Source organism: Malus domestica, chromosome 17 (assembly GCF_042453785.1).
Source record: "Malus domestica chromosome 17, GDT2T_hap1".
In the NCBI taxonomy this organism is placed as follows: Eukaryota; Viridiplantae; Streptophyta; class Magnoliopsida; order Rosales; family Rosaceae; genus Malus; species Malus domestica.
In genome coordinates this window covers 26,663,479-26,680,399 of record NC_091677.1, presented here as the reverse complement: position 1 = coordinate 26,680,399, position 16,921 = coordinate 26,663,479, and the positions used below count along the sequence as shown (strand labels likewise).

At 37.8% G+C, this 16,921-nt stretch overlaps 1 protein-coding gene and 1 long non-coding RNA gene across 3 annotated transcripts; both read right to left on the bottom strand.

Annotated features, from left to right (window-relative positions):
* Positions 1-168: 168 nt before the first annotated feature.
* Positions 169-2,191, bottom strand: LOC139193554 (uncharacterized). Its single transcript, XR_011577768.1, has 2 exons — positions 1,655-2,191; positions 169-1,279 (listed from the first exon to the last, which is right to left on the bottom strand). It is a non-coding gene; the product is annotated as an uncharacterized lncRNA (long non-coding RNA).
* An 11-nt stretch (positions 2,192-2,202) lies between these two features.
* LOC103436066 (uncharacterized) lies at positions 2,203-15,815 on the bottom strand. 2 transcript variants are annotated; one of them, XM_070816719.1, is made up of 16 exons: positions 15,682-15,815; positions 14,144-14,430; positions 13,850-13,978; positions 13,503-13,710; positions 12,405-12,551; positions 10,115-10,189; positions 9,450-9,521; positions 9,059-9,130; positions 8,387-8,458; positions 8,162-8,233; positions 7,792-7,863; positions 6,052-6,123; positions 4,561-4,713; positions 4,368-4,439; positions 3,351-3,497; positions 2,203-2,724 (listed from the first exon to the last, which is right to left on the bottom strand). In XM_070816719.1, the coding sequence occupies exons 2-16, from the start codon at positions 14,333-14,335 to the stop codon at positions 2,534-2,536; spliced, it is 1,746 nt and encodes a 581-aa protein (XP_070672820.1). In that variant the 5' UTR covers positions 14,336-14,430; positions 15,682-15,815; the 3' UTR covers positions 2,203-2,533. The 2 variants fall into 2 exon arrangements, with proteins under 2 accessions (XP_070672820.1, XP_070672821.1); XM_070816720.1 differs by having other exon boundaries at positions 4,570-4,713.
* Between the last annotated feature and the right edge of the window lie 1,106 nt (positions 15,816-16,921).

Here is a 16,921-nt window from a genome sequence, read left to right as displayed (position 1 = left end):
TCTATGATAAAAGTTGTGTGACATCAGTGATAATTTTCATCCATGTTCTTCTGTGTTTGGGAGAAAACAAAGTGCACCGAGAAAAAAACGACATAGAACGTGCATAAACTTGTACATGTACCACGAATCACTGTCGTAAAAAATGCATACCCTCGTACAAGCGCCTCATTACCATGCCGGAAATTCAGTTTTTACAGGCACCACGCTTCATTACCATGCCGGAAATTCAGTTTTTACAGGCACCACAATAGATGTTTACACAAGCTTTTTCAGACTCAAAACTCCATGCCGGAAAATCAACTTTTACGGGCACGAGTGCAGCTGAATAAGGATTGAGTGTAAGAATTTACTATTTTCTTGTTTTTAACAACTCAAGGGGTGATGAGAATGAATTTGATGTACCGTCGGCATCTTAGTGATATGTGTAGAACCGAAAGAAAAGGCCATTCGGAAGTTTTCGTCGCGTTAGGTGCCTCAATGAGCGAGCATAGCCAACTCCCAAAGTCGACGAGCAGCACTAGTACGTTCCCACAAAGCATGCATGACATTGACAGTCAACCAAAGAAGCAGGTCTGATCTGATTCGAATTAAAGAAAAGCTTGTACAACAAGCTCTACAAACAGGAGTTTGAAAGAGTGAGTCATCGGCAGGAGGGAGCTCAGAGCCGCAGCACCGATGAAACTGATGGGGGTGCAGGCAACAAGAAATAGTGTAGCCCGAGGAAATATGGCGCCAACGGGACAACAACGATGAGATTGTCACCAAGGACCCCCACAGTCGAGTGCTGTTCTCTGCATTTTGAGTATGTCTCCTTCCAGTTCAGAGCTTCAACGAGTGTTTCCGAATTGTGGGCTCGTGCAACGGATTACTTCTCTTCTCAGATGATTACCTTACAGAAACCAACACATTCTTTCTATGGAACCCATCAGTTCAAAAGTTCATCACACTCGCAAAACCTCGCGCGCCACAAAACTCGCCCTGTTATTATGTTTATGGGTTCGGCCTTGATTCGAAGAAAAACCTATTACAAGGTAATGAAACTGGCGTATCTCTGCCGAAGCTCGGCCTGAAGTTGAGCTCTTGGAGAACCATTAGAGCACCAGCAGCAGCTCCTCACAAACTTGCATTTCTAGTTGCCAAAGAGCTCTAGCTATCAAAAGCCAATGGTAGCTGTATGCTTCTCCAGAGCTGTAATCTGTACTTCACAGTACGCCATCCGGCAAGCATCCCCAAAGCAAACTCCGTCAGATAATAGACATGGAACATCGCCAAGCTTGACCTGAAAAAGATTCGAGTTAGGAAAGTACTTGGATCGCAAGAAAACACCGACGAGCAAATTAGGGTTGACCAAGATTCTCCAGCAAGTCATAAAACTGCAAAATCTCTAAGAGTTGCTTGGACTTGTTCCAATAGTAACATGCCATACCACGCCAGTTGCTTCTAAGCACCAGAGAGTCGAGCAGTAAGTACGTAGGAGAGAAATAGAGAGACAAAATACTGCTGCAACCTCAAGGACATAGGCATACTTGCCGAACCACATAAATATTATGCCTCATTTATTTTACCAACCACGATCGTATCTGTCTATTTTACCAGAAGGAATAAATTGTCGAGAAAGGTGACTTAAAACAATGAAACGTGTAGCGAGGAATACCCAATTAAGGCTAGGCAAGCAGTCCGATGGCTAAATTCCGAGGAGTACGGTTCTTTCAACCTGCATTTCAGGAAGAGTAGGACTACAAATATTCGATGAACTCATATAATTCAGCTCGCCTAATCCATCATCACACAGCCATTTTTACCTCCCACACACCCTTATTAATTTGTGGCAATTGATCTTCTTCAAATTATTTGATCCGACAGCCAAAAATTGAGAGGGACGTGAGAAATAAAAATGGATGTGTGGATAGCATTATCCTATCCAAAATCATGGTTACAATGTAAAGGATTATAAAATGAATGTACAAGCGGCGTGTAGCTCAGTGGGTTCAACACATTCCCCTACAATCCGAGATCCCAATTTCGAATCAGCCATCCCGCAATATCACCTTGGTTATAAAAATATAGGAAAACTAATTAAAATAGCTTGAAAACTTTGAGTTTTAACGATAAGGACAAAATAAAAGGTAAAATGAAAAGTACCAGGATTGACTTTTTAGTGTAAAAATGTGATTTTTCGTTAAAGTAAACAGTACCGAGAGCTTTTCGTTAAAGTTCCCTATAAATATTTATAAATAAACAAGTCTGTCTTAACAAATGATCGCCTTCTACACTAAAAACGTAGGATGGGACTCGACAAAATAGACATTGGAGGAAAGCTTTATCCACACTATCTTCCATGAGAATTCGATGACAGAAGAAAGCTTCACATGAAAACGGAGCAAATTATTTTCTGAATCCGTAGTTCTATAGACATTTGGAAAACCACATCCACGTCCAACCATATACACAAGTACCAGATGTCTTCTTTCCATAGTGTTTTTATATACACAGTTGTCTGTCCATGCTGCCAGAAGCTTAAATGTTACGAATTTCATTTACCTCCAGGGCGGAAGTTTACCAGGTTTGGAAGGTCAGTCATCTGAAGCTTCCTTATTTCGTTTGCTGTTACCTTGCAGGACTCCAATGTCAGAGATTTCAAATTCTTCAGCATTTTCAAATGCTTAAGTCCAGAATTTGTGATACGAGAATTTGATACGTTTAAAGAGATCAATCCTGTCAACCCTGCATTCCCCATAGAAAAGTGTGACAATTAAAAGATAATAATGACGTTAACCAACATAATTAAAATTGAAGTGTCCCATTGCTTCACAGAATCAATACTGAACCAAGGGTGTACGGATACGAGCACTCTCAGAGTCGTTTTGATATGCTCTCTGGTACTGCCAACTTTAAAACTTAGGCAGAGAAACTATAACATGCCTCAATTTTTCCTAAACAAACAACCAGGTATGCCTTGCTAATACTTGGAAGGCACTCCAACCAACCCTCTCTCCCTTTCTCATGGCCATCAACGCACGTCAGGGTTGAAAAAGAATGGGATCATGCAATTGTCATGGTCATAATTGCAAAACAAAAGGACATTCCCAGTAGCTACGAAGATTGAAAAGTCAGCTATTCAATACTCTATATCTCAAGACGACAGACGGTCACCAAATGAAAATAGAATTTTGACCACATGCTAACCAACATTGTCGACAATGGGTATACATTTATATCCTCAGCGCTTGAAAAGTTTGACTCGCTAAAATGGTCCAATCTCAAACACCGGCATGCCACCATTTAATAGTCCATAAAACAGGTAAAGCTAGCATATGTATCATTTTATAAACCAAAGTTTGAAAGCATACCAGAAATCAACTCCAAGGTTTTATCGGTCAGGTTGCAGTTCTGTGATAGATTCAATAGGGTCAAGGATGAAAGATCTTTAATATTCTTTATTCCAACATCCGTCAGTCCTCCACCACATATTTCTAGGGACTTCAGATCTTTAAAGCCTGCAAATTGAAGATACAATGTAAAAAACCAAACTCCAAACTGTTTTCGGAACTCAATCCTCTCCACTATGACCACCAGCCTCTAAGATTAATATTTAATAGACCAGGCAATATTGTTTCCACGTTCTGCAAGTATTATCAATAGAATTTAGCATGTTAGTTAAATACTTTATCTGACATATGCAACTATCTTGCCCCCCAACAACATAGAACTCTAAGTTATCTCTATAATTATATTCAATAGTATATCTCATCTAAATTTTAACATTCCAAAAAATAAAATAAGGTCAGTTACCCAACTCTAGGGTGCAATGTTAAGCCTGCTACTTCGACCAAAACAACTTCCAGATACAATGAGAAAGTAAACTACGGTAACTCGTCACCCTGGAATATAAGGGTAACATCATCAATATCACGGTTCCCAAGACGATATGGAAAGTTCATCACTCTGGTCCCATCAATTGGCTAGTTAGCTTTAGGCTTGTGAGAATAATGGCTTTTGTGTATTTTGGGATCTAGTCTTACTCTCTAAGTTCAAGCGATACTTGAAATAAAAAGAACCTCGAGATCTACATGACTGATGCCATATTCTGAATAAGTGATGCAAAACTTTAATTAAATGTGAGCTCGATGTGAAGGCTTGGTCAGGTTATTGTGATTCACCTAAATCTAAACTACCCTGCATCACAACAGGCTTTCCAGCTTGCATATAAACTGTTGATAACATTACAATAAGTTAATTTTGAATCAACAGATCCAGAACTGCACCAAGAAGTGGTTGGTGTGTGTTTCGGTTATCATCAATAACTCACATCACATGTGATCTAATTTATGTAAATGAACCAGCACAGTGTTAAGTAGTTAACATACTTCGCAGATAGGTTGTTCCAGAGTCTGTAATTCGAGCTCCAAATAGATCCAGGTGTGTCAATCCAGTCAAGCCTGCATCCAAAAGGAAAATACATGCAGTATTCATAGAATCAGATGGCTTACTAGGTAATGTTGGACAAGACTTGAAAATTTCGTCGGGAGGCCAAAATATCATAATGCAGTTTCATCTAACCATGCTTACTTGTAAGCACTGCCAGTCCAGAATCTGTAATTTGGCGAGTGTCCAAATTAAGGGATTTGAGAGACAAGAGACCAGACAGCTTTCTTAAACCACTGTCGGTAACAGCAGTGAAGGAAAGATTTATACTTTCAAGATTAATCAAACCTACAAGAAAACAATAGTCAGGTTACGGAATAACAAAACCAAAAAATTAAAGCTGATAAAAAATTCCATTTTGGCAATAAGAAGTAAGAACAGACGTGGATCCTTCAGTATTTTCATCTCCTGTATGGTGGCATCAGAGATGGCCACCCATTTATTCATAGAATTACCAAATTTGCATACCATTCCTTTCTAGGGTTAAAGATCAATAGAAAACACCTTTCTTTGATTAAAGTGCGTATTTAAGAAGAAAAAACTCAATGGCCATATACGGAAAAAATGAACATTAATCATGCACAGTTTTGCACTCTTTTACCCTATGGGCCAACACTTATGCACTCTTTTACTGTATATATTAATGGCATCATAATGTTTCTATAAAATTAAATTGTATTCACTTACTCAAAACCAAAGAAAGAGACAGATGTTACCTAACTTTTTTCTTTTTCAGTTTAAATTTTTCTCAAAATTTAGAATACCAAAACTTTCATTCTACAAATCTGTTTTCTACAAAACTTTTCTGTTTGTAAGGCATTCATAGGAGATATATATAAAAGAAAAATGATGATGAATTTTTTAAAATATCTATTAAATAAAGTGAGGATAATGCATCTAGACAAATACAATCACTGAAAAAATGAATTATGTTGTGTCATCACATTTGAGTATTAGTTCAAATTTATTCGGACACAAATAAATTCATTGCTTTCAAAATTAAAATTTATGCAAAACGGACGTGTGTGTATATTGTAGGTAAATAAACCACAAAGTTTAGAGGCAAAAGCCTCTATTACAACCAGATTGGCATTTCTAGCCCCGACATATAGATTCACAATCATGGTATTCCTAAGAAATAATAAAATGAGAGAACTTATGGTGCAGCAGTAGTCATTGGTAATAGGATGGAACTTTTGTTAATTCATTGTTACTTTGTCTAGGGACCCTCGATGATTAGAAAAACGCACAGTACTACTAAATTACTAATCTTATGACTGAAGACTGAAACCTAAAAATTCCTAATTGTCGGACATCTTCAATTCTTCATATCTTAAGCTTTTGGAAACACCAAAACAGTACTAACTAATAAGCCAACAAAAACTTAACAGTACAAAGCATAGTTAAGTTACCAAAGGTACAACCATGTTCACTTGATGACCAAACTAGATGTAAGACGATTTATTAAAAAAAAATGGATAAACCAAGTACAACTAAAAATACACAACTCTCTGTTACAAACTCTCTGCCTGTGTCTTTGATTGGGTGAGCAAGTGGGTTGATGCGGCAAAAAGTTAATGAAATTCTGTATGGTTGCAAGCCAAAAGAGAAAGGTAAATGTACAACCTGACAGATGGCGAAGCCCACCGCTTCCAACAACAGTATCTGATAACTCCAAACTTTTCAAATGTTGAAGGCCTAAAAGCATGTAAACCAGCATTCATCAGATTCTATGGAGGAATAGGAAAGGGGTACCATCTGAAGATTTTTATGCTTAATTTCATAAGCATGGCTAAAGAATGATAAAGCTACTCAAAATCAGCATATTGACATATTTAAAATTGTCAGCATGATTCCGAACCCAAATATTACAACTCTGCAAGTCATGCCACCAAGATACAATATAAGCAAAAACCACAAGACTCATAAAAATTACACGATTTCACACATAAGAAAAACTGATCCTTCCAACTGTCATGAAAATGGGTTATAATAAAAAATCAGTGATTGATATTGTTGAAAATTTTAATTGACAGTAGATTCAGCAGCCACTATTAAAATGATAATTTTATTTATAAAGGCTTCTAAAAGAAAGAAAACCACAATAGATACATCAATTTTTCTAAGAACTGCACGAGTGGGATCACTTTTGAAATTCACATAAATCTTTAAAAGGTTCTGAGCAGCAGGATATAACAAAATCAAATGATATTCCTTCGCTAGAAAACAACTAGCAAACCCTAGAATTCACTAGGAAGAATGTCACTAAAAGACTTTTAGGGTCTGTCTGGTATTCATTTTGGATTCAGTTTTTTAGAATCAAAAACACTTTTTTCTAAAGTTGCGTTTGGCAAGCAAATTTTCAAATCCACAACTAAAAAACAATACTTGATTCTTGAGAAGAGACTTTTTATGTGTTGAGAGTTTTTGTATGTCTTTGTCTTCAATAGACTCTTCAACCAGGGTTACTCTAATGTACATCCGACATCAACACCAACGCCCACTCCGTTCATTTAGCCGCCGCCGCCGCATCTCTCTGGATCCCATGCGTCACTTAACCGAGTCCCGCGTGGCTATTTGCATGGCTGCCCAGTGTCATCGCCATCGGTGTAATCACTCCAACACGACGACGTCCGAGCAAGCCCGCATTATCTGATCTGTCAAGTCCGGAAGACCGGCCAGGTCCCAATCCAATTCGATGAAGTTTTCGAAGCTTCTAATCCTGAAGTCTTGGTTACTGAGAATGGTAGTACCAATTTGAAGATTTTGGGTAAAAATTGGGTGAAACTGGCTCGCCGGAGTCAATTAAAGTTGGCTTCCCTTTCAGATTCGATAGATTATGAGGAGGTGAAGCTTTTCTCTGTGAAGTCATGATCCGAGGATGACTGGGAGACTGGGAGACTGGGAGGACATGAAGGGAAGATGTAGTGGTTACTGTGAGGGACAAAGGGTGTGGATAAAACTTTTAAGATTAAAAAATACTGATAAAATTTCTTACCAAACATCTTTTTGAAATTAAAAACTGGAGCTCAACCCGAGTTTTTATAAAAATCACAGTTTTTGGAATCAATTTTTAAGTAGGGTACCAGGCCCTTACCCTTAGCTTTTACTCAAATTCCTCTACGATGGGTCTTTGGCAACTTTGTTTACCAGAAATATATGAATTCCTTTATGATGGATGTATGCCATAAGACTTGATACAAAACACAAATGGAAGGTAAGTTACAGAGGAAAAAAGACGACAAATACAACTGTGTATGGTAACTCTCATCATTTCCGCAAATATAATATGCAAGACAAACATTCTGGAAAGATTCCAGGTTAAGGGCATAAATTATAAGTATCATGCATGTTTGTAACACTGACCTGTCAAGTTAACCAGCCCTTCATCACCAATCTTACATGAATCCAGGTTCAAACTCTCCAAATTTGTCAAACCTACTTGCAGCAAGGCCAAAACCACAATTTAAAGATATGCATATATTACACAAGGGAAATTATGGGATCTGATATTGTAGTCAATATAAAAATGAAGAACCAACCACCAACTCGCTCAATGAATTAAGAAATTGCACGGTATAGGTTCCATCAGAGCATATATTTCTAATTCATATAGAAGGGCTTTCTCTATTACTAAACTTTCTCTACTATTGATGAAAAAGTAAATGCCTAAAGAAAGTCCAAAAACCAAAGGTTTGAACGCAAACAAATGCAAGAGTTAAAAAAAAAAACCCACCTTTCAAGTGCACCAGAAAAGCATCGGTGATGTCATTGAAGCCCAAGTTTAATACTTTTAAGTTCTCAAATCCTGCAGAGTATGAGGTAAGCCACAATCCAAGCTCAGGGCTCCCCTAACAAAAAATAAAAGTAGAACGAAGCCAGCCTCTAGGTAGAGCTGTATTCCATGACTTCAACAGAAAAGGAAAAAAAAGTCATTGGGGTCAGTTTAAAAACTACTTACGGGAGAACTTCTCACATCCTTCATCAGTCAGATCACATCTGCTCAGATTTAGATATAGCAGGCCATCAAGAGCTGGTAAGCAAGCAACCCAGATAAATATCAGGCCCAATTAAAGCTAGAACAAAAGATAAAGTACGCACTTAGGCAGTGGAAAAAAAATGGCAAAAGTCTTCACATTCAGCTTTAGTAGATGACACGTATAACTTTCGGCTATGCTACTCCATAAGTCATCAGTTATTGTTCAAGACCTAACCAAAATCAGATTCCCAATCTTTTCTGTGCATAATGGTGCATTTTCATCACACACTATCTTTATGGAACAAGAAACATTTTAATATGCAAGCAGAAAGCTTTTCAAAGAGTTTAATATTTAATTTGGCTATTCAGGCTCAGATTCAGACACATACTAATTCCAAACTAATTCTTTGTTCTATTAGCATTTCCAAAAAGTAAACCATCACTAGACATAATAGAAATGATTATACACATAATACAATCACATAGATATTGTCAAATACGAAGTAATGACATATTTAATACAAAGATGTATGTGGACAATCAATTGATAGTAATTTATCAACCTTATCAATGAGAAAAGGATTGCATGGCATACAACGACCAGAACAATATTAGAATGGCTAAGAAAAAGTCTAATTACTTCAGCATACAAACCTGCAAGTGAGTCCAAGCATGCGGCAGTAACTGGGCATCCCTCCAAGTTCAAAAGAGAAAGATTGTGCAGACCTGTAAGACATAGATGATATAAACAGTTACATGGAGGAACAGCAATAAACTTACGCCTAACAACATTCATGTCTGGTTAAGTAGACTAGAATAAGTTTTTTATTAACAGAGACAAAATACTGGCATCCCATATCAATAAAATACTAAAAGGTATTAAGTTTTAAAAAATGGGTGCAAGTAGATAAGTCCTAAGGAGTACGCTGCACAATCACAATAGTTTCAAACTATAAAAGATCCATAGATAAAAACTTATTACACATGATTCTCCTTGCAGCACAAAGATGTAAGTTGTAGATAAATGAAATACAAAAGCATATACCTTTCAAGTAAGTAATGCCAAAATCAGTAACCTTACTGCAGCAGATTTGTAAGCATTTCAAATTTGTAAGCCCTGAAATACAAATGAAAAAGTGATTCACACAATGTGCTGTAACAGAAATTTAATTCACATTAAAAACCAAAGCACACACAAACATGTATTTAAATTTTAAAATGCGCTCTTCTTGAAGACTGGGATTAAAAAAAAATCATGTGAAAAGATAGATCTCTGCATCTAATTTGGCATGGATGCACTTGATTTGCCAAATGTAAATATAATAGACTGACTTCCAGTCAAAGTTGCTTCGAATTGGTACTTTGGTTATGCTCTGTCTATTTCCACATTTTGCAGATGGAATGAAGATGTGGAACTGAACTTGAACAGCTTGTGGGGGAAGAAATTATCGACAAAGACGGATCAAGATTGGCACAAATTCTTAATACAATATGCAACTATTTTAGACATAAGCAACACATTTTTGGGGGAGAGAGAGAAGAGGGAAATGGAAAGGGATTGGTATCGAAGTCTGTCATCTGTGTCCAGGGGTGAAGCTAAGAAGTCATATCAGAGAATCATTTCAATAGAAGTCAAACCCCAAAAATATTAGATTAAAACCTACATTTCCTTTTCACTGTAAACAAGAAGAAAACCATTATGTATATTACCTGAGAGAGGTTTCATGTCAGCATCGTCTATAGAGTTGCACCATTTGATATTAAGAGACTCTAGTTTTGTTAAGCCTGTACAAAGATTTAAATGAAATGTATTAGGATAATAATGAATTCAAAGTGATAAGAATGGTGGCATGCTGAGATGAAAGCATTATCCATAATTTAGTACATGGTTCATTTCCAACGTGCATCACAGGAGACATCATGGATCATATTATGGTTTTTTTTTTTTTGAAAAGAAACGAAAGAATTTTATAAAAAAAAACGAAAGAATTTTATAAAACGAAAGAATTACAAAAAAGAAAAAATAAACCACGTGGAAAAGATATCCACCTGGAGCTAGAAGAGAACTAGCAAGGACCCCTAAAGAAAACTAATTGAACAGAGGAAAAGCTAGACCAAATCAAATAACGGCTGCTAACAAATCCCTAAAAATAGAAGAGAAATTGTAATCTCTAAACTCCACTGAAACCGAAGCCCAAAGGGCTGCCCAGTGTTTTACTCTATCCCAAAGGTCCTCCACCCCCACTCCCTTGTAATCCTCAAAGACTCTTTTATTACGCTCCAACCAAATGTTCCAGAAGAGGGCCATCAACAGAGATCCCCACAAAGTTTTGGCTTTCCTCCCTTTCCCTAGGCCTTCGAACTTAATGCTTAGAAGCTCAAAACATCCCTTTGGGGTGACCCATCTTGCTCCGGCTTCCTTAAGCAATTTCCACCAGAGTTGAATGTTATACGGACAATGGAGGAAAATATGGTTGACGCTTTCCTCCCCATATTTGCACAAAGTGCACCAATGGGGGGAGAAGCAAGCAAAAGGCATTCGTCTTTAGATTTGATCACAAGTATTAACCTTCCCGAGCGCCACTAGCCACACAAGGATTTTGACTTTTGGAGGCACTTTTGCTTTCCATATCTGAGCGAAAGGGGGAAATTGATGCATAACATCATTGTTGCAAAGGAAAGAGTTATAAGATTTGCAAGTGAACTGGCCAGAACCTTCTAAATTCCATCTTCTCCTGTCTTCTCTAGAATGGCACAGCCGTACGGACTCCACCTTCTGCAGTAAACCAGCCACCTCTTCAATCTCCGACTCTCTTAGGTTTCTCCTAAACTCTAAATTCCAGCTGACCGGCTGTAAAGAAGAAGCTATCAAATTGGAAATACTTTGGTTTTTTGTCCTTGATAAAGAAAATATTCTAGGGAATTGCTCCTTCAACGGACCGCCCTCCAACCAACCATCCTCCAAGAATCTCAGCCTCTCTCCGTTACCAACCACGAATTTGCATGAGTGAAGAAAGGGAGGGTAACCAGCCGAGATGTCAGTCCAGGGACACCTGCTCGAGCCTCGACTCGGACAATTAGCATCCCAACCATTTGCCACCAGACTGTACTTGCTCTTTATCACCCTATGCCAAAGAGAGTTTGATTCGCGCGGGAATCTCCACAGCCACTTGGCTAATAAGGCGGCATTTCGATTTCTCAAATTTCCCAGACCAAGGCCACCTTCCTCCTTGCTTTTACACACTTTCTCCCACTTGACCAAGTGAAACTTCTTTCCTTCCTCAACCCCTTCCCAAAGGAACCCTTTCATTAGCTTTTCCAGTCTCCCAATGACCCCGCGTGGGGCTTTGAACAGGGACATGTAGTATATGGGCAGGGATCCTAGGACAGCTTGGATCAATGTTAATCTTCCGCCTCTAGATAAAAAAGCTTTCTTCCAACCCTGAAGTCTCAATTCCACCTTCTCTACCACCGGGTCCCAGAACTTAATAGATTTTGGCTTACCTCCGAGGGGATCATATTATGGTGAATAATCACTATCAGACATCTCATACTAGAGGTTTGAAGACCTTTGGCCTACCATTATATCATTGTACTCATACAAGTCCACCCTCGAGTAGATTGTTGTCATATTGCGCAAGTGTTTCATTTATTGGGCCACATATCATTTACAGTATTTTTGTACGTACATTAGTTGAGTGTAAGCTAATGACATTATCACTTCAAACGGATGCCCGACTCATATACCGTAACAATTCACGTATATTATAGAGAGGTACTAAACTGTATAGACGATAATAGCACCACCTCCAACTGTGTTGTAGAATAAAGAATGCACGCTTCCCTTGAGAATGTTTTCTCATCATGTTCAAGAACATAAGAAAACTATTCTCCTTTACATAATACATAGTACAATCCTTCGGACATGGTTGTACTTTCTACCAGCACTTTCAACAAAGAAAATAACACTTTCCAGATGACTTCATTTAGAGGCGTTTACCTTGTAGATGAACAAGTCCACCATGAATCCCAGGGCATTTCTCCAAGTCCAACTTCATCAAGTTAATCAAACTAGCAAACGCACTTATTCCATGAGCAGTAATTGCACTGTTTCTTCTAAAACTCAAATTTGTCAAGCTGGACAGACCTGAAAGAATCTAACAAAATCATATGCAGAACCAAACGATAAAGTTATATTAAAACAGTAACATGAATTACAAAAAGGTGGATAAGAAATCCACCATCTAGCAAAACTAGCTAAGACCTCTCAAGTAGATCTATTTACAAGTAACTAAAGCTGAACCAAATTCATTTTATGGCTGCTAACACATCCCTCAGTTATGAAAAAGAGATTATTCCCTAAACTCATTCGAAACTGATGCCCAAAGGTCTGCCCAGTATCTTACTCTAACCATAGTTCTTCTACCCCCACTCCCTTATAATCCTCAAAAACTCTTGATTACGCCCCAACCAAATGTTCCAGAAACCTGCCAACACCAAACAACCCCACAAAGCTTTAGCTTTCCTCCCCTTTCCTAGATCCTCAATGATGGCAACCAACTCTCATAAATATTTCATTTGCAGGTGCAGTAAGAAGGAAATACAACAATGTTGAGCATAAAAGGGTTAACAAAAAAGAATAGGAAGAATAAGTGTAACAGTAACAGTGTTGAACCAATAATGAATGCTTTGTAAGTGTGGAAAACAATTCAGTCTTGTACAAAATAATTGCAGACATGGTACAAACTCCAACTATGTATACTACACAGGTTATTTATCACAAAGAAGTATCAGATGACATGCCATCCCTCCCCAATCATACCTCATTTTTCTCTTGCTTCTCAAAATTTTTTATTTAACACTGAGCTTACTGAATAGTTTTAGCTGATTATAAAAGGGATGTGCTATTCCAACAGCTATTTTGGCAGGCTACAATGGGTAACAAAATTTTGTGCAGATATGCTTCATCTTTTATCCAAAATGGCTTTGGGAATTGCGCTTCAGCAGAAAGAAATATAAACTGACTATATTGCAAATTGATTTAATACTAGAGAGGAAAGCTATCAAAGAAACAAAAATAAAGATTAAGATGGACTACCACTGATGCGTTCCAGGCCATGGTCTGATATGTGGTCACAATCATTAAAATTTAATGCTTGGAGACTTTTGCAATCTTGAAGATAAATTAACCCATTGTCAGTAACGTCAGAACCAGAGAGATCCAAAGAGAGTAAAGATGACCCTTGTGAGGAGATGACATCCATCCAACTATCATTTACACCAGGACATTCCCCCAAGTAAAGATCCTTCCAAAAAAAAAAAAAAATGAAAGAAACTTTCAAGGTCAGCACGACACTGACAACAAAGATGAACAGGATGACACTGTCAATTTTTTTTAAATAAAGAATTAGAAATGTGATTGCCAGCACTACAAAAAAGAGTTACCTGCAAAGCACAATCACGAAAACCTTCAAAAGAAACATCAGTGAGGCATCCGGAGTACACCAACTCATTAATGATCTGTTGACTAATATCTCTTGGGAGCATGGAGAATGTGTTAAATTTATTGATGTCCTGTAAATCAAAGCAACAATTGCAATAAGCCAAAATATAGTGAACCTCAGTCCCAACAACAACAACAACAACAAAGCCTTTTCCCACTAAGTGGGGTCGGCTATATGAATCCTAGAACGCCATTGCGCTCGGTTTTGTGTCATGCCCTCCGTTAGATCCAAGTACTCTAAGTCTTTTCTTAGAGTCCATGAGAGAAGGACCGTTCCTTGTGTCTGGTTGAATATCCATAACAGGGCGGGTGAAGGAGGTTGCCAACCACTTTGAACTCCCACTTTTAGAATATCTTCTAGAAAACCCTCTCTGAAAATCGTCAACATCGTCTTGGTGGTCTCTCTTCCTAGAACAAGCTCCCCCCATTAAGAAAATACCTTGTAACCAATATATCTTATAAAAACTGAATCAGAGCGTTATTTATCCCTTCAATAGCCAAACTGGAAGCCTTCATTATAAACCTGTAAAAGTAGAGGGCAAGTACTCAATATGGTAATCAATTGACCTTGCAAAAAATGCCTTCAAGCACAACTCATCAATTTATTTAATGAACATTACAACATATAAAAAGGCAGTTGGTCCAAATTCTAGCGGCATAAGAGTACGAAATACAGCTTTTATGCACCAAAGTGAGCAAACTCAAACTGGTGCTTATTTGTGCTAGAACAGAAAAAACTAAATCTACAATACAGTGTTGATGCATAAAGAAAGGTCCAGATGTGGAAATATCAAAAGTTCATCCCAACTAAGCCTTTATATTGTCCATAACATCCTCCCGTGTCTCCCAACCCAAAAATACAAAGAGAAAGGAAAAGGATTGTCCTGATTCCTTTTGCAAACTATGTGGGGTAGTGTGAAACTTTCTAGTACTCAGTTTATAAACAAAAGCCATATTCTCCTCAAACTTTCTTGCAAACATCAACATGGAATGATGAACAGGAAAAACCGAAACTAAACAGCATTGCAGCTAAAAATAGACAACAAAAGAATCAACCACGGCAAAGAATGTGTACTATACAAGTACTAATGCAGTAAACAAAAGAATAAACACCCCCGCAAACACTTAGGAACATAATTACTGAGCCCAGATTTTCTGGTTACTTGCAGTTAACACCCAGTTTACAAAGACTAGTCACTAACAAACCAATAATTAAAGCAGAGCATTAACATATGTACGACAAGTTTTACTGCATTCGGCGTCCAAGGGGCACCAGTTTACGCACACTTGCAAAAGACGATTAATTCGTGTGTCCATTTGTAAACCAAGGTGCACTAAAACTTGTAATTCATGCTCGAGTTTTTTAACTAACTGTCATAAAGGAAAGAACTTTGGGTCACATATTGATCGGCATTAAAGAATTTCCTTTTCGTCTTCCCTTATTTTCGACTAGTTTCACGTATTCGATCAGCACACAGAGACCAACTACAAAAAGAACTACAATTTTGAACTTTCTGCATTTTTATACTTCATTTTTTCTGAATTTTCTGAGGAAACAAACAGAACCCATCATCGATAACGAAATAATGGAGTGAAAAATAAATATTTTCCTTAAAAAAACTCGTATCTTGGTTGATGAAGCGAGGGAAGGCTTACAGCAGAGAAAAAAATCACTTTTTTCCTAGGGAAATGAAAAATTTCCAGAGAAACAAACAGCCCATAACCAAAACAAAATCAGGAGGGTTAACAGAGAAAAGTGTTTCTCCACTCGTACCTTGAAGGCTTGATCCGATCATGATTTCGCAGTTTGATTTTCCAGAAAAAGGAGAGATGAACAACTCCAAAAGGTCTCTGTTTCAGTGCTTTCGAGAGAGAGCTAATCAGAGAGTGACGGAGGCTGGCATATAGTGCGAGGTGGCGTACTACCGAACCAAAACCCGAACCAACAGATGGGCGCCACGTGTGGGTGTATTTCGCGGGGTTGGCTCCTGAGGCAGGTGTGTCGTAGGTGAAGCGCGCGATTAGGGGCAAGGAGTGGGCCACAAGGTTGAGCATTATCCGTTTGAGAAGTTCCGGGCCCCACTTGGGTATCAAGCCTTGCAAGTATGTAACATGTTCACGCAATCGATTCTTCTCCGCTACGGTCCAAAACTCATCTGATACAACTTTAAGGGTGTATTCAAATAGAATTTTGAATTTTTTTAATTCTTTTAATAAATTTATGAATATTCAATTAGAATTTAAGTGATTCTTTGGAATTCAACGTGTATTCAATTAGAAATTGATTTTAAAGAATTTGAAAAAGTTGAGGAATTCAAGGGGATTGGAGAGATTTCGTAATGCATTTTAAGCATTCACAAATTTCACCTAATCTCATGAGATTTCGAATGAATTAAATCAAAATTTTATATGGAATCTCTACTCAATAAAGTTCCTCCAACTTTGCCTCTATAAAAGATAGTTTCTACTCCTTTTTAAAGCTTACCGGTAATTAATGTTCAACGTTATATCATAAGAAAAACTAATTAAAAAAAGCTTGAAAATTTTGAGTTTTAATGATAAGAACAAAATAAATGGTAAAGTGAATAGTACCAAGATTGACTTTTTAGTGTAAAAATATGGTTTTTCATTAAAGTGATCAGTACCGGAAGTTTTTTGTTAAAGTTTCCATTATTATATTACCACTAAAAGCTTTCAACGCGGTGCCCTAAGCACACTTTGATATCTTAAGCATCGGTGACATTAGGTACCGTTTGTTACGCATACAGGACGGAACGAAACGGAGATTCCATGCTACATTTGGTGTACGCACAGGTCGGAATGGAATGACGGATTAAATGACAATCGTACCTATCTACTTTGACGAGTTCAACCTTATCTGAGCCACTACCAATGAGTTCAACATCATCCCTCACATCTTCCACCTAATCATCACCATCATATCCCTCGAGCGATGGCGTCGGCCACGTCTTGCGAGTGGGTGGTCTTGATGTTTTTGCGGTAGACGTCGACGA